Source organism: Schistocerca serialis, chromosome 11 (assembly GCF_023864345.2).
Source record: "Schistocerca serialis cubense isolate TAMUIC-IGC-003099 chromosome 11, iqSchSeri2.2, whole genome shotgun sequence".
Taxonomy (NCBI): Eukaryota; Metazoa; Arthropoda; class Insecta; order Orthoptera; family Acrididae; genus Schistocerca; species Schistocerca serialis.
The window spans coordinates 44,135,235-44,153,227 of NC_064648.1; the positions used below are offsets into that span (position 1 = coordinate 44,135,235).

General features: G+C 39.8%; 1 protein-coding gene across 1 annotated transcript; it reads right to left on the minus strand.

Annotated features, from left to right (window-relative positions):
* Positions 1-639: 639 nt before the first annotated feature.
* On the minus strand, positions 640-15,720 carry LOC126427182 (collagen alpha-1(XVII) chain-like). Its single transcript, XM_050089406.1, has 3 exons — positions 15,708-15,720; positions 14,084-14,176; positions 640-1,253 (listed from the first exon to the last, which is right to left on the minus strand). The coding sequence occupies exons 1-3, from the start codon at positions 15,718-15,720 to the stop codon at positions 640-642; spliced, it is 720 nt and encodes a 239-aa protein (XP_049945363.1).
* Positions 15,721-17,993: the final 2,273 nt, after the last annotated feature.

The window sequence follows — 17,993 nt, forward strand, 5'->3', positions numbered from 1 at the left end:
GTGTGCTCTGAAGCAAAGCTTATGTGTGAATACCTCTGATGTGAGGTGGAGACAAACAACAAGACCAATTCGACATGTGTGTATCACATGGTGGCACTGACGGAGTGAGGGATGTTTGTATGTGTGAACCGACAACCATAGCACTGCCTGTCAACCGATGAACAGCAACAGGGCAATCCCACAGCCAATTGGAGCACGTGGTGATAAGTTTCCATAGTTTAAAAAGGGCGCATTGTCGACCTACACAACATTAGTAATTTTGGTTCCTATTGGCATCAGCTATCTAGGGTTAAAATTTTGTGACACAATTTTTCTCCATCCCGCTGAAATTATCAAGAAACTGCTTACTAGACAATGGACTTATTTTGCGAGTCATGATCATGGCAAAGAAGTAAAAACAAGATCTGAGGGATCATCATATGGACAATCTTCTGGGAGAGTATGCCAAACAGTGAGAATAGCTGCATAGTTGCTTTTACATGGCACTGTGAAATATATGCTGAAGAAACGAAGGTATTTTAGTGAACTACTAAATGACGTACATTAAACTCAAGATATCCCAGAGATGAGAAGATTAACCTGAAATGTGTGTGCAGAATCATTTGGAAAACCAGGTTAATATTTTAAGAAGATTATATGCTAAAAAATCAAATTTTTCCGATGTAATATCAATATCAATGCTCCTCCTCCTCCTCCTCCTCCTCCTCCTCCTCCTCCTCCACCACCACCACCACCGATTAAACTTACCACCAATGTCTGAGGTGTATTAGTTCTTCTCATGACAACCAATTGCTTCTTATTTCCATACTGATTATCATTGATTTTTGCCTCTTGACAATTTGTGTCCAAGTCAACAATGCCATTATCTTCATCACTTGAGTCTTCACTATCACTAATAACATCGAAACTTCTTTCAGTTGCCAGAAAATGATTCTTTGTAGTTGTAACTGTGTTGCTACATTCTGGTTTATTTCTTTTGGGGATTACACAATTAGTTCTTTCTTCTTCTAAACGTCGCTGATTTCCAGTACTGTTAGTATCACATTTTTCATCTATAGCATTATTAGAATCAAGTCCATGAACTGTATCTGCAGGTAAGGGTGAAAATGCAAAATTCCTCTTTTGAGTTTTGTTTCTGAATTCCTCACAACTACTTTCTTGCAATGATTGTCCAGGGGGCTTTTCTAATGAGGAACAGCTGTCTAAAATAGCTGCATTGTCATTTCCCTTCCACTGAAAATCTTGTGGTTCTCCTGATTAACAGACAGAAAACAAAAAAAAAAAAAAAAAAGATTAAAACTGAAGTGATTATAATGAAGTGGTCAACTTAAGGCATGAATGTAAAACAGTCAAAAAGAAATAAAATAATTAATTATTGGAATTATCATATCATTTACAATGTGATATAAATATGTATGTACAAGAATTAAATGATAAACAAGCAAATCTGTGAAACTAAAACTCTTAACTGGTAACTAAGTCAGTTAAATGAGTTTAAAACGAACTAAGACAAAATCTGGCAGAAAAAGAAAGCAAGCTTTCTCAGAATCTACATAAAGATAACCACTAACCATAAATGTAGGGTACTGAATAGACAACATGCACATAGAACAAGACTGGAAATTTTGTTGTGTTTTTGGACAATGTTCTTCTTAGCTTTCAATGTTCTCCTTCTAAGCTGATGAAAAACATAGACCCATTGACTCAAACATGCACAGTTACATTGACCCAATTGATTACATAGCCCTAGGGCAGCAGCCCAATGGTGTGAGTAGTTCTGTTGGATGGAGAGGGTGAGAGGAGCAGTGAGGGTGAAAGGCAGTGGGAGGAAAAGGCAACAATGGAAAGAGATAGGTATGCAGAAACAGAAGACCCACCCATGAGCAGACGCCACAGGTTGTGCAATAACCAAGAAGTCAAGCCTGTTGCGCTCAGCAACATGTTCTGCAACTGGATAGTCAATTTTGCTCTTTGTTGTAGTTTTAGATTGGTTATTACTCAAGTGTCAAGTTTACATAAAAGTCTGCACCAAAGTCACAGCTGAGTTGGTATACAATATGACTGCTTTCACAGATGACCCTGTCTCTGATAGGGTAGGATATGACTGTTGGGGTGGGATATTCTACAGCTACACTCTGTGGACCACTGTGAAGAGCACTGTACTATTTAAGCTTTTTCCTATTCCATTCCCACATGGAGCACAGGAAGAATGATTGTTCACAAGCCTCTGTGTGTGCTGCAATAAATTTAATCTTGTCATCACAAAACCTATGGAAGCAATCTGTAGGAGTTTGCAGTATATTTGAAAGAGTCAAAATTGATAGCAATTCTTGAAACTTTGTTAGGAGACTTTCTCAGGACTCTGAGGCTGCCAGTTCACTTCTTTCAAAATCCATGACTCTCTTCTGTGGATTAAACAAACCTGTGACCATTCATAAAACAAGCCTGTGACCATTCAAGCTGCCCGTCTGTATGCATTCAATATCCCCTACTAGTCCTAATCGGTAAGGGTCCCACACAAGTAATATTCTAAGACGGGTCACACGATTGATTTTTAATCTGTTTCCTTTGTAAACTAATTGCATTTCCCTACTATTCTACCAAAAAACTGAAGTTAGCTACCTGCTTTACCTACGATCGACCTTACGTTTTTTTCCCTTTCATGTCCTACCAAGTGTTACACTCGGGTATTTTTGTGAGTTTACAAATTTCAACTATGGTTCACTGATATTATGTTCATCTGACACCATGTTAATTTTTTATTTTTTATTTTGTTAAGTGAACAATTTTACATTTCCGACCATTTGAAGAAAGTTGTCAATCTTTGCACCACTCTGAATATTTTTGCAGTTTCCTTCAAACTGTATTTCATTGTAGATAACTGCATCATTGAAAAAAGTTGAGGTTACTATTAATATTGTTTGCAAGGTCATAAATATGCAACATGGACAGCAAGAGACCCAACACACTTCCCTGGGGTACATCCAAAGTTACTTCAGTTCTATATTTGTCAATAGTTCTCTATCCAAGATAACATGCTGCATCCTTCTTACTAAGAAATCTTCAATCCAGTCACATATTTTGCCCGATACACCATACTTGGATTCAGAATATGTTGTAAGTTTCTGCTCCAAATCAATGTTCAGGATACTGGACAGTAATTTTGTGGATCACTTCTGCTAACCTTCTTATAGACAAGTGTAACCTATGCTTTCTTCCAGCTACTGGGTATGGTTTTTTGTCTGAGAGAACTACTATAGGTTGTAGTAACAGAGGGACTAACTCAGATGAAAATTGGGCAGAATCTGACAGGTACTCCATTGAGCCCTGGAGCTTTGTTCAAATTTAATGATTTCAGATGTTTCTCAACGTCACTGAAACTAATACTATTTCACTCATCTCTTCAGTGGTATAAAAATTTAACTGGTACAATACTCCTGTGTTTGCTTATGTAAAGGAACATTTGAAAACAGAGTTAAGAATTTTTGCTTTTGCATTACTACTCTCAATTTCAGTTCTCGTCTAGCCCGCGAGTGGCTGGATGCTAACTTTCATGCTACTAAAAGCCCTTACCTATGAATGTTGCTCACTTAACTGCCAGACACATTTCATTTAGCATCTCTATCTGCAGCCCTATAGTTTCTTTTACACACATTATCCAGTAGTCTGTTTCGTTAGAAGATTCTTTACAGTGATTGTATACCATAGAGGATCTCTCACATCATGAACTGTTACACTGGGTATTTAACTTTCCAGTGTATAGTCAACTATTCTTTTAAACTTGAGCCATAATTCCTCTACATCTCCCTGTCCTGTGCTGAAAGTTTCCAGTTCGTCACTGAGATATGACACTAGTGCCTCTCCATAGACTGAACATATAGGAAAAGATAGATTGCTATGTATCGTAAAAATGACATGTTAAGTTGCAGACAGGCACGATTAAAAGATATGTAACTTGAAGGGGCATCATTGCTGTCTACTGCAGTGGGACATTAAGCAGAATCTGTGGCAATGATATTCATCATTTTAGGGCACTATTAAACGAAGGTAGACGCTGAGCTAAAAATGTGGTTAAGTTGTTTTAGTCCAGAGTAACAATGAGAGCATTCCACAGCAACTGGTTCAGTTGACTGGTTCATGGATTAGGGCCATATGTGGATATGCAACAGGAGATATACTTGTAGACTAGGTTTGCAATGGAGTGACTGTGAAGGTTCTGCCAGCATACCATAGGTGCGCATTGCCTGTCACTCCAGGTATGACATCAACATGTGGTCATGGTCTATTGGAGGGGATGGCTGCTAACAGAATAAAGTACTGTTGATGGTTTGTAGTCTCAATGACAGAGGTTCTCACAGAGCCATCAGAGAGATGGAGATTACTGTCCAGTACGGTGGCACGCCAAGTTAAAGAGGACCATGTGAACGGAAGAGGAGAGACAGTCTGGATGCTGTGGAAGAATGAGGATATAGTGTCTTGGCCCAGATACAGATCAGATCATAATGATATCATCAACAAACACAAACATGGCAAGGGCATAGGATCTTTGGGTGGCTAGTAAGGCTTCCTTTAATGACCCATAAACAGACTGGTATGTTTTAGACTGCGGTTTCCTTAAATTACACTGACTGACCACATTAAGCGTGCTGTCAAAGGGTGGTACATGCTTCAGTGGCAGCTTCTCAACTACCAAAAGTACTGCATGTCAAAGCATGTCAACAATGATCTGAGCATTTTACAAGTAACATAGTATCAAATGTTACTGAGTGGCAGATTTTGATTTCACAAGTATGTGATTTTGAACAAAGGGCCTTTACACTGAAGTGACAAAAGTAATGGGATAGCATTATGCACAAATACAGATGGCAGTAGTGTTGTGTACAACAGGCATAAAAGGACAGTGCACTGGTGAAGCTGCCACTTGAACTCAGATGATTTATGTCAAAAGGTGTCCAATGAGATCAGGGCTACAGAAGATGAATTAACAGACTTTAGATGTGGAGTGGTAGTTGGAGCTAGACACACGGGATACTCCATTTTGGTAATAATTACATAATTCAATTTTCTGACATCTGAGAATACAGAATTTCAGGCATTACCTCTCACCAAGCACAATACACTGGCCAACTGCCTTCACTTAACAATTGAGAGCAGTGATGTTTGCACAGAGCTGTCAGTGCCAACAGAAAAGTGACACTGCGAGAAATTACCACAGAGATGAATGTGGGATGTATGATAAACATACACATTAGGACGGTGTACCAAATTTGGCATTAATGAGCTCTCACATCAGATGACCAACACGAGTGGCTTTGCTAACATCACAAAATGGAGCTTGTGAAGACACTGGTTGGACCCTAAATGACTGGAAAACTGTGGCGTAATCAGACGATGCCCAATTTCAGTTGGTACAAACTGATGGCAGGATTTGAGTGTGGTGCAGACCCCATGAAATCGTGGACCTGAGTCATCAACGAGGCACTGTGCAAGCTGGTAGTGGCTCCATAATGATGTGGGCTGTGTTTACATGGAACGTACTGGGGCCTCCGGCCCAACTGAATCGATCATTGGCTGGAAACGGTTATGTTCGGCTACTTGGAGAACATTTGCAGCCATTAATGGGCTTCGTGTTCCCAAACAACAATGAAATTTTTATGGATGGCAATTCACTATCTCAATGGGCCACAATCATTCTGTACAATTCGAGTAAACAATCTGGCCACACAGAGTACCCAACACGAATCCCATTGAACATTTATGGGACATAATGGAGAGGTCAGTTCGTGCACAAAACCCAGCACCGGCCACATTTTCACAATTACGGATGGCTAAAGCAGCAGCATACTTCAACATTTCTACAGGGGACTTCCAATGACTTCTTGAGTCCGTGTCACATTGAGCTACTGCATTACGCAAGGAAAAAGGAGGTCTGACACAACATTAGAAGGTCTCCTAAGTCTTTTGTCACCACAGTGTATTTTGGTTATTGTGCTGTTTCTGTGACCCTAATCTTCCATCCTACAACTCTTTATTTACACAATCCCTTCAACAACAAGTTTCATAAACAAGGTATGTAGTAATATGTACCCAACCATTTTCTCTTTTCTAGTTATAAAGTTCTTTACTTGTCATATTTCTTGCTGACTTAGTCCGTTATTCAATCAGTCTCCTGATTTTCAATAAACTCCCTTGGAACACCAAAATTTACAGGCTGTAATAATTTTTTTCTGATTTTCCATCATACATGCTGTGCTCCAAACGTACTTTCATTAATCTTTGTCTGATCTCTGCATATGGGGAAGCATTTAAATAGTGTTCCATTTCTATCTTATGGGACCAAATTGTTTAAGTTGTCAGTCCCTATAGTGTTCCATAATTCTACATAATTTCATCAGCAATATTTATCCACAATTTTGTATGCCTGTCTAACAATCATCCTGAAACATTAAGGAACAAGAATTGAAAGAATTACCATCCTTTCTCATAATTGATCTTTGGACAGCTGAGTAAAGGACTCTGAAGTGACTGTGGGGCAATGAATGAGACAACTCAATTATTGAAACACTGACAAGTAGAGACTCATACATACAACAAAATATCATGTAAAACTATAATAATGAATATAATCATTTTTGAAAATATATTGTAGTCTTTCTTCTCATCCCAGCCAGTAAGTCTCCCCTGACCTGGGGTTCTGGCTGATTTTTCTGAGCTCTGGCGCTTTTTGTAATCCTCACCAGTTCTTTTTCCTTCAGCCCTCTGCCTAAAGCTGGCCTATGTAATACCTTTCTTACGTGTGTTCCCCTGCCGCCGCTCAGTGACAAGATTTTTTATCCATCCATTTATATTATGTATAATTATAAGTATCAGTACATGACACAACCATACTATAATGCCTTCAGTAAATTTTGTGTGTCACTGAATTAAAAGCAGCTCCATTGCAGCCATACGCAAGGCAAGCAGTCGAGCACAGAAGGGGTGACATGTAATTCCACAAGTGAGTCTGTCTGTACACTGTGGTGAAAGGCCACACAACTACAAACCAGCCTGCAGAATATTCCCACAGCACTGAGACACTGAGATGTTGATATGTATGTGCCTGGGAACAAGGCAACGGCACAACGAGAGTGTTATTAATCGCCATAAATACTCTCTGTTTCTAACTCAATTATGCACAGTCTGGCAGCACTTTCCGCGACATCAGCTGTGTGCAATTCTCCATCATATTACAGGCCAGCCAGCAGCCGATACCAATCTGGGCAGCCGCCTCCACCAGACCAACTCATGGTTTTATGTCTGCACCTGTAGACTCGGAATGACACAACAGATGAGCCACCCCTAGGCTCTGAGCTCCGATGCATCACCAGACTTCTGCCTTGGAGGGCAGCAGTTTGCAACCATGGAGGTACGACAGCGACCATTACACACCAGAGTGAGTTTCTAAACCAGAAGCAGTGACTGCCTATGAGAATTCAGTGGTTTATCCATCACTGCCACTGCTCACTAAGGGTCACATAATGCTAACTTAGCCATGCACTGCCAAGTGAGGTAAACAGTGTCAACAACATGAGACAAGGATATCAAACAGCCATCTTGCCCCCGCAACCCTCCGACATCAATGGCAATGCCAGTAGACCACACACCTGAAGAGGGTAAATCTGGGAGCATCACAGCACTTTGACATTGCAGCTCATGGTTAAATAAAGTATGTCATATCTTGCAGCAGAGTTTTCCTAGTCGATCCTGGCCAGCACTATCATCTCCAGGTCCTATGTGCAATATAATTCAGGTGTTATCATTTACTGGACATTAGAATGTTTGTTGGGGGGGGGGGGGGGGGGGAGGGACGAATGATTTCATAAATGTTTGAAGGGATAATGCAATATCATTAAAAATGGAGTAGCACATCTCAGTGCACGTAACTGATCACTTGGCTTCATGAATTGTAATTTATTCTTTGTGTGTGTGTGTGTGTGTGTGTGTGTGTGTGTGTGTGTGTGTGTGACTGGTTAAGTAATAAGTTGAGGGCATTAAATAATTTTCTTTCAACAACCATTTGTTCATGTGAACAACACTACACGCTTGCATCACACGGAATATTACAGATTTATGTGGCAAACTGATCAGTTGTTTCTTTTGTATCTAACACAAAGATAATAAAACCAATTCGAGCAAAGAGGTAAAAGAAAATGTGGACCACTACGGGATTATTATCTGTGTGGTCATCATAAATAGTTCTGGAGCTAACACTTGGATAAAATTCAATAAGTTAAAATACACTCATCATCCCAGTTTCTCAAATTCCTGAACATTAACATTGACTGTGGATATTATATCACAGACACAGTCCCTTTGACTGTTCAGAGATGTCACTAAACCCACTCAAAGATGTAAACAACCATGCATGAGCAGCGCCTATTAGACGGAGGAGGCCCGGCAGCTGATCAATTCCAGACATTCCACCACAAAGGAGGTACATGGCTTGTGCTGTCTGTAGTTCAACCATGCCTAGACAGTCAATACTACAGTTTGATTGTCTCTGCATTGTTACTTTGTGCCAGGAAGGGCTCTCAAAAAGGGAGTGTCCAGGGGTCTCGGAGTGAACCAAAGCGATGTTGTTCGTACATGGAGGAGATACAGAGAGACAGGAACTGTGGACGACATTCCTCGCTCAGGCTGCCCAAGGGCTACTGCTGCGGTGGATGACTGCTACCAATGCATTATGGCTCTGAGGAACCCTGACAGCAATGCCACCATGTTGAATAATGATTTTCATGCAGCCACATGACGTCATGTTACGACTCAAACTCTGTGCAATAGGCTGCGTGATGTGCAGCATTCACTCCCGACATCCATGGCAAGGTCCATCTTTGCAACCACGACACCATGCAGAACACTACAGATGGGCCCAACAACATATCGAATGGCCCGCTCAGGATTGGCATCACCTTATCTTCACCAACGAGTGTTGCATATGCCTTCAACCAGTCAATCACCGGAGACTTGTTTGGAAGCAAACCAGTCAGGCTGAACACCTTAGACACACTGTCCAGCAAGGTGGAGATTCCCTGCTGAGTTTGGGTGGCATTATGTGGGGCCGATGAATGCTGCTGGTCGTCATGGAAGGTGCTGTAATGGCTGTACGATATGTGAATGGCATCCTCCGACAGATAGTGCAAGCATATTGGTAAGGCATTCGTCTTCCTGGACAACAAATCATGCCCCCATCGTGCACATCTTGTGAATGACATCCTTCAGGATAACGACATCACTCAACTGGAATGGCCAGCATGTTCTCCAGACATGAACTCTATCGAACATGCCTGGGATAGAATGGAAAGGGCTGTTTAAGGACAACGTGAACCACCAACTACTCTGAGGGATCTGCGCTGAGTCACTGTTGAGGAGTGGGTCAATCTGGACCAACAGTGCCTTGATGAACTTGTGCATAGTATGACACGATGAAAGCAGGCATGCACCAATGCAAGAGGATGTGCTACTGGGTATTAGAGGTACCGGTGCGTATAGCAATCTGGACCACCACCTCTGAAGATCTCGCTGTATTGTGGTACAAAAGCAATGTGCGGATTTCATAAGCTATAAAAAAGATGGAAATAATGTTTATGTTGATCTCTATTCCAATTTCCTGTACAGGTTCCAGAACTCTTGGAACCAAACTGATGCAAAACTTTTTTTGATGTGTGTAATTACTAAATTAAATTACAAAAAATAAAACTGAACTAATTCCTAAATAAATATATCCAATGTTCTGTTCTCTCTCTGTATGACATTGCATGTCATAACATCATTACATCACAAGTCAAAGCCAACACCAGATACAGTATGTTCAAGCAACCCAAAGCAACACGTATACAAGCACAGCTACACTGTCCTAGACAGCTTCATATTCGTACCTCAGCAGCCTAGTTTCTTTACTCCTTCCATTATTCCACTATTTTCCAGTATTGGAGAGTGTTATAAATCATTTTAGTGATTTATCTGCCAAACACTGTGCCGAGAGGTGACAAAGTAGTGAGATGTGGCACAGACCCAATGTGTTTCACTATTGATGTTTGGTCAACTGTCACAAAATCACTAGATTTAAACCAAACCGAAGCCTTGTTGACAATAAAACCTAAACACAACCCAAACAAGAGTCAAGAGAGAAAATGAATTCAAAAATAAAATTCTAAATATTAGTTCAATGAAAAATCCTAAGATATTTAGGACTTAACACACCACCACTTCAGTCATATGCTTCCATTGTATTGTTTCAAGTCTTTTAATGTTACCTATCCACTATCTACAAGTACAGCATCTCTGTTCTTAATCTAGCGGAGTCCGGCAAGTAGCTTGCTCGGTCCATCTGCAATCAAATTGTGTGGCTACAAGTCCTGTCCACCTCAATTTCATTTTTGTTAGCATTATCAAATTAATCTTCCACTGAAGTCTGTTCCCTGAGCCACTGGTATGTTTCCTCTTATCTTCTAGTAATTCCCAATGTGCATCTCCTTATTGCTCGATGGACAACCCTCGAGTGTTTGAATGGTTTTTTAATTTAATGGCCACATGCCACTGCTTTAGAACAAAACTGGTAACAAACACTGATTGTAAACTTTAATTTCAAACAAGTCAGAATTTTTAATGTATTTAGGAACAAAACAGGGACCATACTCAGTCCTTTATGTTTGTCTTCAGCTCTCCATCCAGCTGTAGTCAAGAAGTGATCTGAATAGGAAAACTAAACTGTTCTATGGCTCAGCTGTCAACTTGCACCATTTTCTATTACATGTTTTGTAGGCCTACTTCTAAACTTACTGTATTAAGTTTTTTCATTAGTTATTGAACTCTGCATGGACTACACATTAACAGTGATTCTGTACTATCTTGTGTATATTTTTTTTAGTTATGAACAAGTCTGCAAAGTTTCAATGGATGTGGCACTACAATCCTGCAGACAAAGAGAACAAGATGTTTGTGTTAACTCTGATACAGATCACTTTTAAAAGGTTTGTTCTGTATCTTTGCTAACTTACCCTTAGTGCAGCAGACCGTTCTCATACATGAAATGTGAATGTTGATTGTGGAAGAACTTCAGCAATAATATTTGGCATACAAGGTGAGGAGAAGTGACTGAACAGTTCCTGATCAACAGAGGGAATCTCGTGTCTTGTATTCAATCTTGCAAAGGAAAAGGTGCAGGATAGGGTTCACTGATTTGGTTCAAATTTTGTGAGTAGAAGCATGTGGATGTCCCTTTCTGGTGCCTAAAATATCACACCTGAGTAGGCCATAAAACACTCTAGATATTTGTGAGTACAACACTCGTAATATTTGACATTTTTTTGAGCATTCCAAAGGATATTTCTCTCATACTGTCATGTCCTTGATTGATATGAAGAAAGTGATTGATTTTGCTGATGCTCTTCCAAAATGTAAGTTCCTGTTATTAAAAATAACATAGTTGCATTGAACAGCTTCAAAACATACAAAGGGTTTCAGGGTTCAGTGGGCTGTTATGAACAGCTGATGAAGAGAACATTACAACAATAGGCAATAGCAATGCAAGGAGAGGGAAAAAATTAACAGTGGGAATCAAATCAGAGAGAGAGAGAGAGAGAGAGAGAGAGAGAGAGAGAGAGAGAGAGAGAGACCAACCACATACCTCTTCATAAAGATCTTGTTTGTTAGGTTCAGTGCATAATGTCATATCTCCATTATTTACTATTATTTACTATGAAATTATCATTCATAATTTCAGTAACCTGCTCTGCAATTGCTTGACCCCTAGCTATTTCTACAGGAGTCACATAGGCAGGAAGATTGTTTGTGATCATGCCTTTCTCTTCATAAATTGAGAAAGTGTCATGAAAAGTTGTAGTTTTGATGTTTCCACCCATAACATCACTGGTAGAAGATTCTTGCTGGGTTTCCGTTTTCCAATAAAATAATAATTTTTTATGAAAATCACTGCAAACATGAGGCAAGACAGCATTCATAACTGTAGAGACCACTACAAAAATGTCAGGCAACAGATATAGCAACGACAAACTATACGGGATTTGAAACAGCTGCCAGAGCCATGTGCTCTGACCCATAGAAGAGAAACAAACAGGAAGAATAAAGTGAGGACATGACAACAGAATATTGCTGCTGAAGGACAGATGAAATCACAAACCATCAGAAATGTATCATTTAAAATAATTATTCTTTAAATATATTAATTAATTAAAGTAATCATAATTAAATTTAATATATCAAACAAGGAAACTCCAGGTCAGAATATCAACAATGTAGGAAAAGACAGATTGCTACTTACTGTAAAGGTAAAACATTGTGTTGCAGACAGGTACAATTAAAAGACACTTACACATAAGTTTTTAGACGCCACCTTCATCAGAAAAAGATGAAGGGTATGGGTGAAAGTATAGTACAAGTATACTGTTACATTTAAAGCATTAATTTTAAACAGTGAAAACTCCAGGCTGGAATATCAACAATATAACGAAAAAACAGATTGCTATTTACTGTAAAGATGACACGTTAAGTTGTTCACACAAGCACACACACCTGGTGCCTACATCTTGACTGCCATCTGTGGCATGCAACTGTCACATAGAAGGGAAACAGCAGCCTGGAGGGGGTGGGGAAAGGGAAGGGACAGAGATAGCAGTGTACATGTTGGAGGAGAGATAAGCCTGTCTGGCAGGCCATGCAGGGGACTAGGCAGGTAACAAGTGTTGCTTTGGGAGGCTGTGGGGAAGGGAATTGGGGGGAAACATGGAGCAAAAAGGGAGAGAAGTGGGGAATGGGAAAGATGGGTGGGTGTGTTGGCAGAGGGTGCCAAACAAAGAGGTTGGGAGACAAGAATAGGGATGAGGTAACAGAATAGTGGAGGTGAAGACTGTTAGATGGAGGGTGTGGGAAGAGTATGTTGCCACAAGGTGAGGTCGGGATAACTTCAGGTGCAAAGAATGTGTTGTAAGGATACTCCCATCTGTGCTCTTCAGAAAAGCTGGTGGTGCAGGGGAGGATCCAGATAGCTTGGGTTGTGAAGCAGCCATGAAAATTAAGCATGTTATGTTCAGCTGTGTGGTGCGCCACAGGGTGCTCTACTTTGCTGTTCATCCTGGCAGACAGCTGGTTGGCTAATACAACAATATAAAAAGCTCTGCAACAATTGCAGCAGAGCTGGTATATGACGGTGGCTGCTGTCACAGTTAGGCAGCCTCTGAAGGTATACGATAAGCCTGTGACAAGACTGGAATAGAAAATGCTGGGTGAGGGACTGGGTGGCTCTTGCACCTGGGCCTCCCACAGGGATGTGATTGGGATTGAGAGTGGTACAGAAATGGACTATAATGCTGAGGAGGTTGGGTGTGTGATGGAACACTACTTTCAATGAGGTTTGAAGTATCTTGGGTTGGATGTCCCTCATTAATCATTAATTTTATATATATATAAATGAACTGTTTAATCATATTTACATTTTACAATTAATAGATTAACATTGTGAGGTCCTTTGATATAGTTTATGTTGATATCCGCCTCTTCCATCTACCCACCCCCAAAGCACAAAATATAGTAGTCCCCTTACTGTTATTTGAGAGGAATAGGCAATGTGCCATTACAAGATTTCACCATCTTCCTTCATATTCAGACTCATCCATGATAATGCAAGGCATAAACACAAATGATACACCACAACAAAGAAACAAAAAGAAACACAGACTAATGCAGGATAAAATTCCAGTTCGAATAAATGACTATATTACTTACAAGATTCAATTAGTTTCCAAAGAAAAAAGAAGATAAAACAACAAAGTCTCCTCCTCCCCCCCCTCTCCCCCCCCCCCCAATCCTCCTCTCACAGTCAGAGCCTTTTCATTTTTCATCACACATGGTATTTGTATAATGTGGTAGAAACAGAAGCAGCATGTTTCTTTGCTTTGGTAAGTCTGTACATGTTATCTGTCTTTATTGGAGATGGCATCTCTCTTTTCTTCATCAAATAAGTACAAAAAGACATCATGTTTCTTTCAAGCACAGGTTAGTAGTTGCTTCACAAAGAGGCTTAACATACCCGCTTTTAAAAACATGATCCACTTTCTTCTTAATAGTTCCCAGTCTTTAGGGAATCCACAAGAAAATCTGTTTTTAATGAAGTGTGGTAAATCTGGAACAGAAACCAAAATGGAAATGTCAATTAATGTTTTTCAGATTTTCTATATAGAAAACCTGATTAATGTACTAATGGCAAAAATTCTGACAATTTCTTTCACTGAAATCAAATGTATCAGATTATTACAAATTAAAAACAGTAGAAGTTGTGGGAATACAACTATTCTGCACGAAAAGCTTAAAGCAAACACAAAAAAAGGCAAATAAGAAAATCATAAAAAGAGCTTACCAGTTAGACTGGTTTAGTTCAGAGGTAGGTACCATCAGTTTGATTAAAAGTTGCTAACAAGGGGCTCTTGAGGCTTGGGGCAGTCAGGGCAGGAATATTCATGTTAGTTGGTTGGTTGGATCTCATCAAAATTTCAGGGGTTACATGGTACTTTTGTGCTTGGAGAATTCTCTCGTAGATTTTACAGATGAGAGGCAGCAGAGGGAGGGGGGTGTGAGGGGGGGGGGGGGGGGTCGGGAGCTTCCAGGATCATTAACTGGCTTTCCTTTTTTAAGATTGTAGCTACCCTAATCTGCTTCCAGATGTTAAGGTGTTGGATGAAGATGAAGCAATTTACAATGAGTTCTAGCACTCATTGTTATATTTTAGCTCCAAAACACTTAATTTGTTCTACTAGAATATCATATAAATCTTTGAGCCTTCTTCACTTTGTTCTTGGTAAGTGCCCTGTTTGCCTCTTCTGTACTGAAGGAGTTCCTAGTATTAGTATTTCTTCTTCTTCTTCTTCTTCTTCTTCTTTGTTCCTATATATTTTGAAGTATAATTTGGAGGATTTCAGCCTAGGTGTGCTGTTTTCCAGGAGAGCCTGGCTATTTGGCTGGCAGTGGTAGGAACATCCCCCTGTAGAGTATGTTGTGTTGCAGTTGAGACATCTTAAAGATTCAATTGCTCTTCCCATTTACAGTTCTTCCATTGCCTTTCTAATACAACTTGCTGTTTTGGCAATCTGTACTGAGTTGATTAACAGTTGGCTAGTGCTACCTGTGTGCACAAAGGGGTTGGCTTTAAATAGTTATACATATCTTTATAGCTTGTGTTCCATTTCTCATGATAAACCCTTGAGCTAATTTCACCTACAGCCTCTTGGAATGGACTGTCTTAGAACTTTGTTGCTGGTGTTATTTCAGTACTATATTATCTATTATGCTCCAGAGCACCTTCCGGTTTGCTTTTTAAATGCTATACCTGTGTCAAAATCTGACATCTGCAGATGAACATGTACATTACTTGAAAAGTAATTTTCCTGTTTTGGTTGTTTGATATAGATGTGCAACATCTTTTATGCTCCACGTTGTAACCTCTTCAACATCCCGGATTTTTAAAGGACACAGGGAGTTTGACATTGTCAATCAGTTGTAAGTGGTTTGTTTCAATCCACTGAATAATGGCCTCCCCATTGTTATAATCTTCGGAGTGGCCCTTTAAGTTTCCGTGAGTGCTCAAGTCAGTCCTAATGGCAGATAGAACTAACTGAATGTTAAGTTGTTGTTGTTGTTGTTACCAGAGAAATACATACCTGCTTCATACATTTTGCATAATATCTTAAATAAATCTTCCAGAGAGCTGCAAAATGTCTGACCCTACAAGCCATCAAGTTTCTATTCTGATAGGTGCTTGAGGACAGAGCTATTTCTATACATTCCCATTTTATAAACTCCATACAATACTGTTTAATGTATATATGATTATTTCTAGCTGTTATGAAAGAAATGTTGGCTGGGGGGAGGTGGGGGGGGGGGGGGCTATGCTTAGTGCCTACGTTAGAGGCTCCAGCATAAATGTTCAGCTCAAATTTTCAATGGTCATTGTATAAGAAATTTCACTTTTGTGCAGGATTAGAAAATACAGGACAAAAGTACTTTTCTGAACCTCTTCAGCTGATACTGCATTGATAGTGGTGACTTGCTACTGTATACTCTATTCTAGAAAAGTATACACAGTGGACTATTTCAATTTCTTTTCCTTTGCCAACTTCTGAAACAGGAACAATCAGATTGACAAATTCACATAAACAGATGACATATCTACAGTGTTTGCTCAGTTATCAAGATAAAACCGGAGAAGGCAAAGAAAACGTTGGACCACAGCGTACATATTTACTTTGTGCTACACTTGTTCATCATAACAACAAACTTGATGCAAACAATTACAAACACAATGATTAGTCTGCAGCCATAGAACATGTACACTGGTGTTCTTACCATCATGGAAGCAGGTCCCGCTTATGTATTAGATATCTTATTACTAGGTTACTGTAAATGAAACTTCAAGATCTTCTATTGTATTAACAGCCAAGGATGGTTTGAAAAGTTTTTGGAATGGAAAAGAAAAAAGTACTTATATCACTGAAACTTTTTTTATTTTTCAATGTAGTCTCCTTATAGATTAATGCACTTGGTCCAACAATGTTCCAGTGCCTTCATACCCTCTAGAAAATGAGTTTCCTCAGGCCTGCAAAATAGTTGCCAACTCTGACTATCAGTTCATTTGAAGTGAAGCTTTGTGCTCCAAGAAAAATTTTCACTTTTGGGAAGAGATGGAAGTCTGATGAAGCAATATCACGTGAATAAGGCAGGTGTGGCAACAATTCATACCTTAGTTCATGTGATTTTGTCCTGGCGACGGCACGTGTGTAGGTGCACATTGTCTTGATGGAAGATGACCTCCTTCCTTGCTAAACCTAGCCTTTTTCACGTAACTTTTGTTGCAGTTTGCCCAGGAGGTTAGCATAGTATTCTCCAGTAATTGTTTTCCCAGTGAGTAGATAATCTACAAACAGAATTCCCTTTCCTGCTGAAGCAATACTCTTTGCTTTCTTTGGTGGCGGAGAATCAACAAGTTTTCACTGCTTTGACTGCTGTTTTGTCTCTGGGGTACAGTAGTGCACCAGAGTTTCATCTGTGGTCACAAACTGGTGCAAGAAATCTTTTTCATTTCTGCTAAAACAGGTCAAACATTCTTCCAATATGTCCGTTCTCATGCAATTTTGATCCAGCATCAAGAGTCGCGGCACCCACCTTGCAGATAATTTTTTCATTTCTAATTATTCAATTAAAATGTGATACACCCTTTCAGATGACATCTGACTAGCGTCAGCAATTTCACACACTTTTGATCGGCGATCCTCAACGACCATTTTGTGCACTTTTAGGATGATTTCTGGAGTAGTGACACATCTTGGATGACCACTGCGCAGATTATTATCTAAGCTCTCCTGACCAAAGTTAAATTCATTTGTCCACTTGGCAAAAGTTGAATATGAAGGAGCAGAGGCTCCCCCCCCCCCCCCTCCTGCTCCCCACCATGTATTCTGGCAAACAGCATGAATGTTGTTTCCTTCCATACCTTTCTTTACGAAGTACTTAGACACTACTCGAATCTTGATTTTTTTTCTATCTTCGCAAATCCCTACATGGGAGCAAAAACAAAGCCACATCACCACCACAGCTCTCTTCCAACAGCACTGATGTGGCATGTGTTCACATGCAACAGTACAATGAATATCATGTGAACAACTCGTTGGGCTAGTGCTAACCTCTCGTGGTGATTCCGAGAACTTTTCAAACCACCCTCATATTTCTTAAATACAACTCAGCTATGTAGTTTTTATTGCAAAAATTGTGTACTGCCACAGTCTCTGTACACACTAGATGTACTCTGATTGTCATGCTGTTAATATACACATCAAAAAAAAGTTTAGCATCACCTTGTTTCTGAGAGTTCTGGAACCAGCACAGAAAATTGGAATAGAGATCAACATAAACATTATTACCACCCTTTTTATTGCCCCGAAACTTCAGGA

Bases quoted from the DNA above. Each gene is read 5' to 3' on its own strand.
- LOC126427182 (XM_050089406.1), bottom strand. The intron at 1,254-14,083 runs GTATGTTAAGCC...TCTGTTAATCAG, and splicing joins GATCATGTTTTTAAAAGCGG to GAGAACCACAAGATTTTCAG.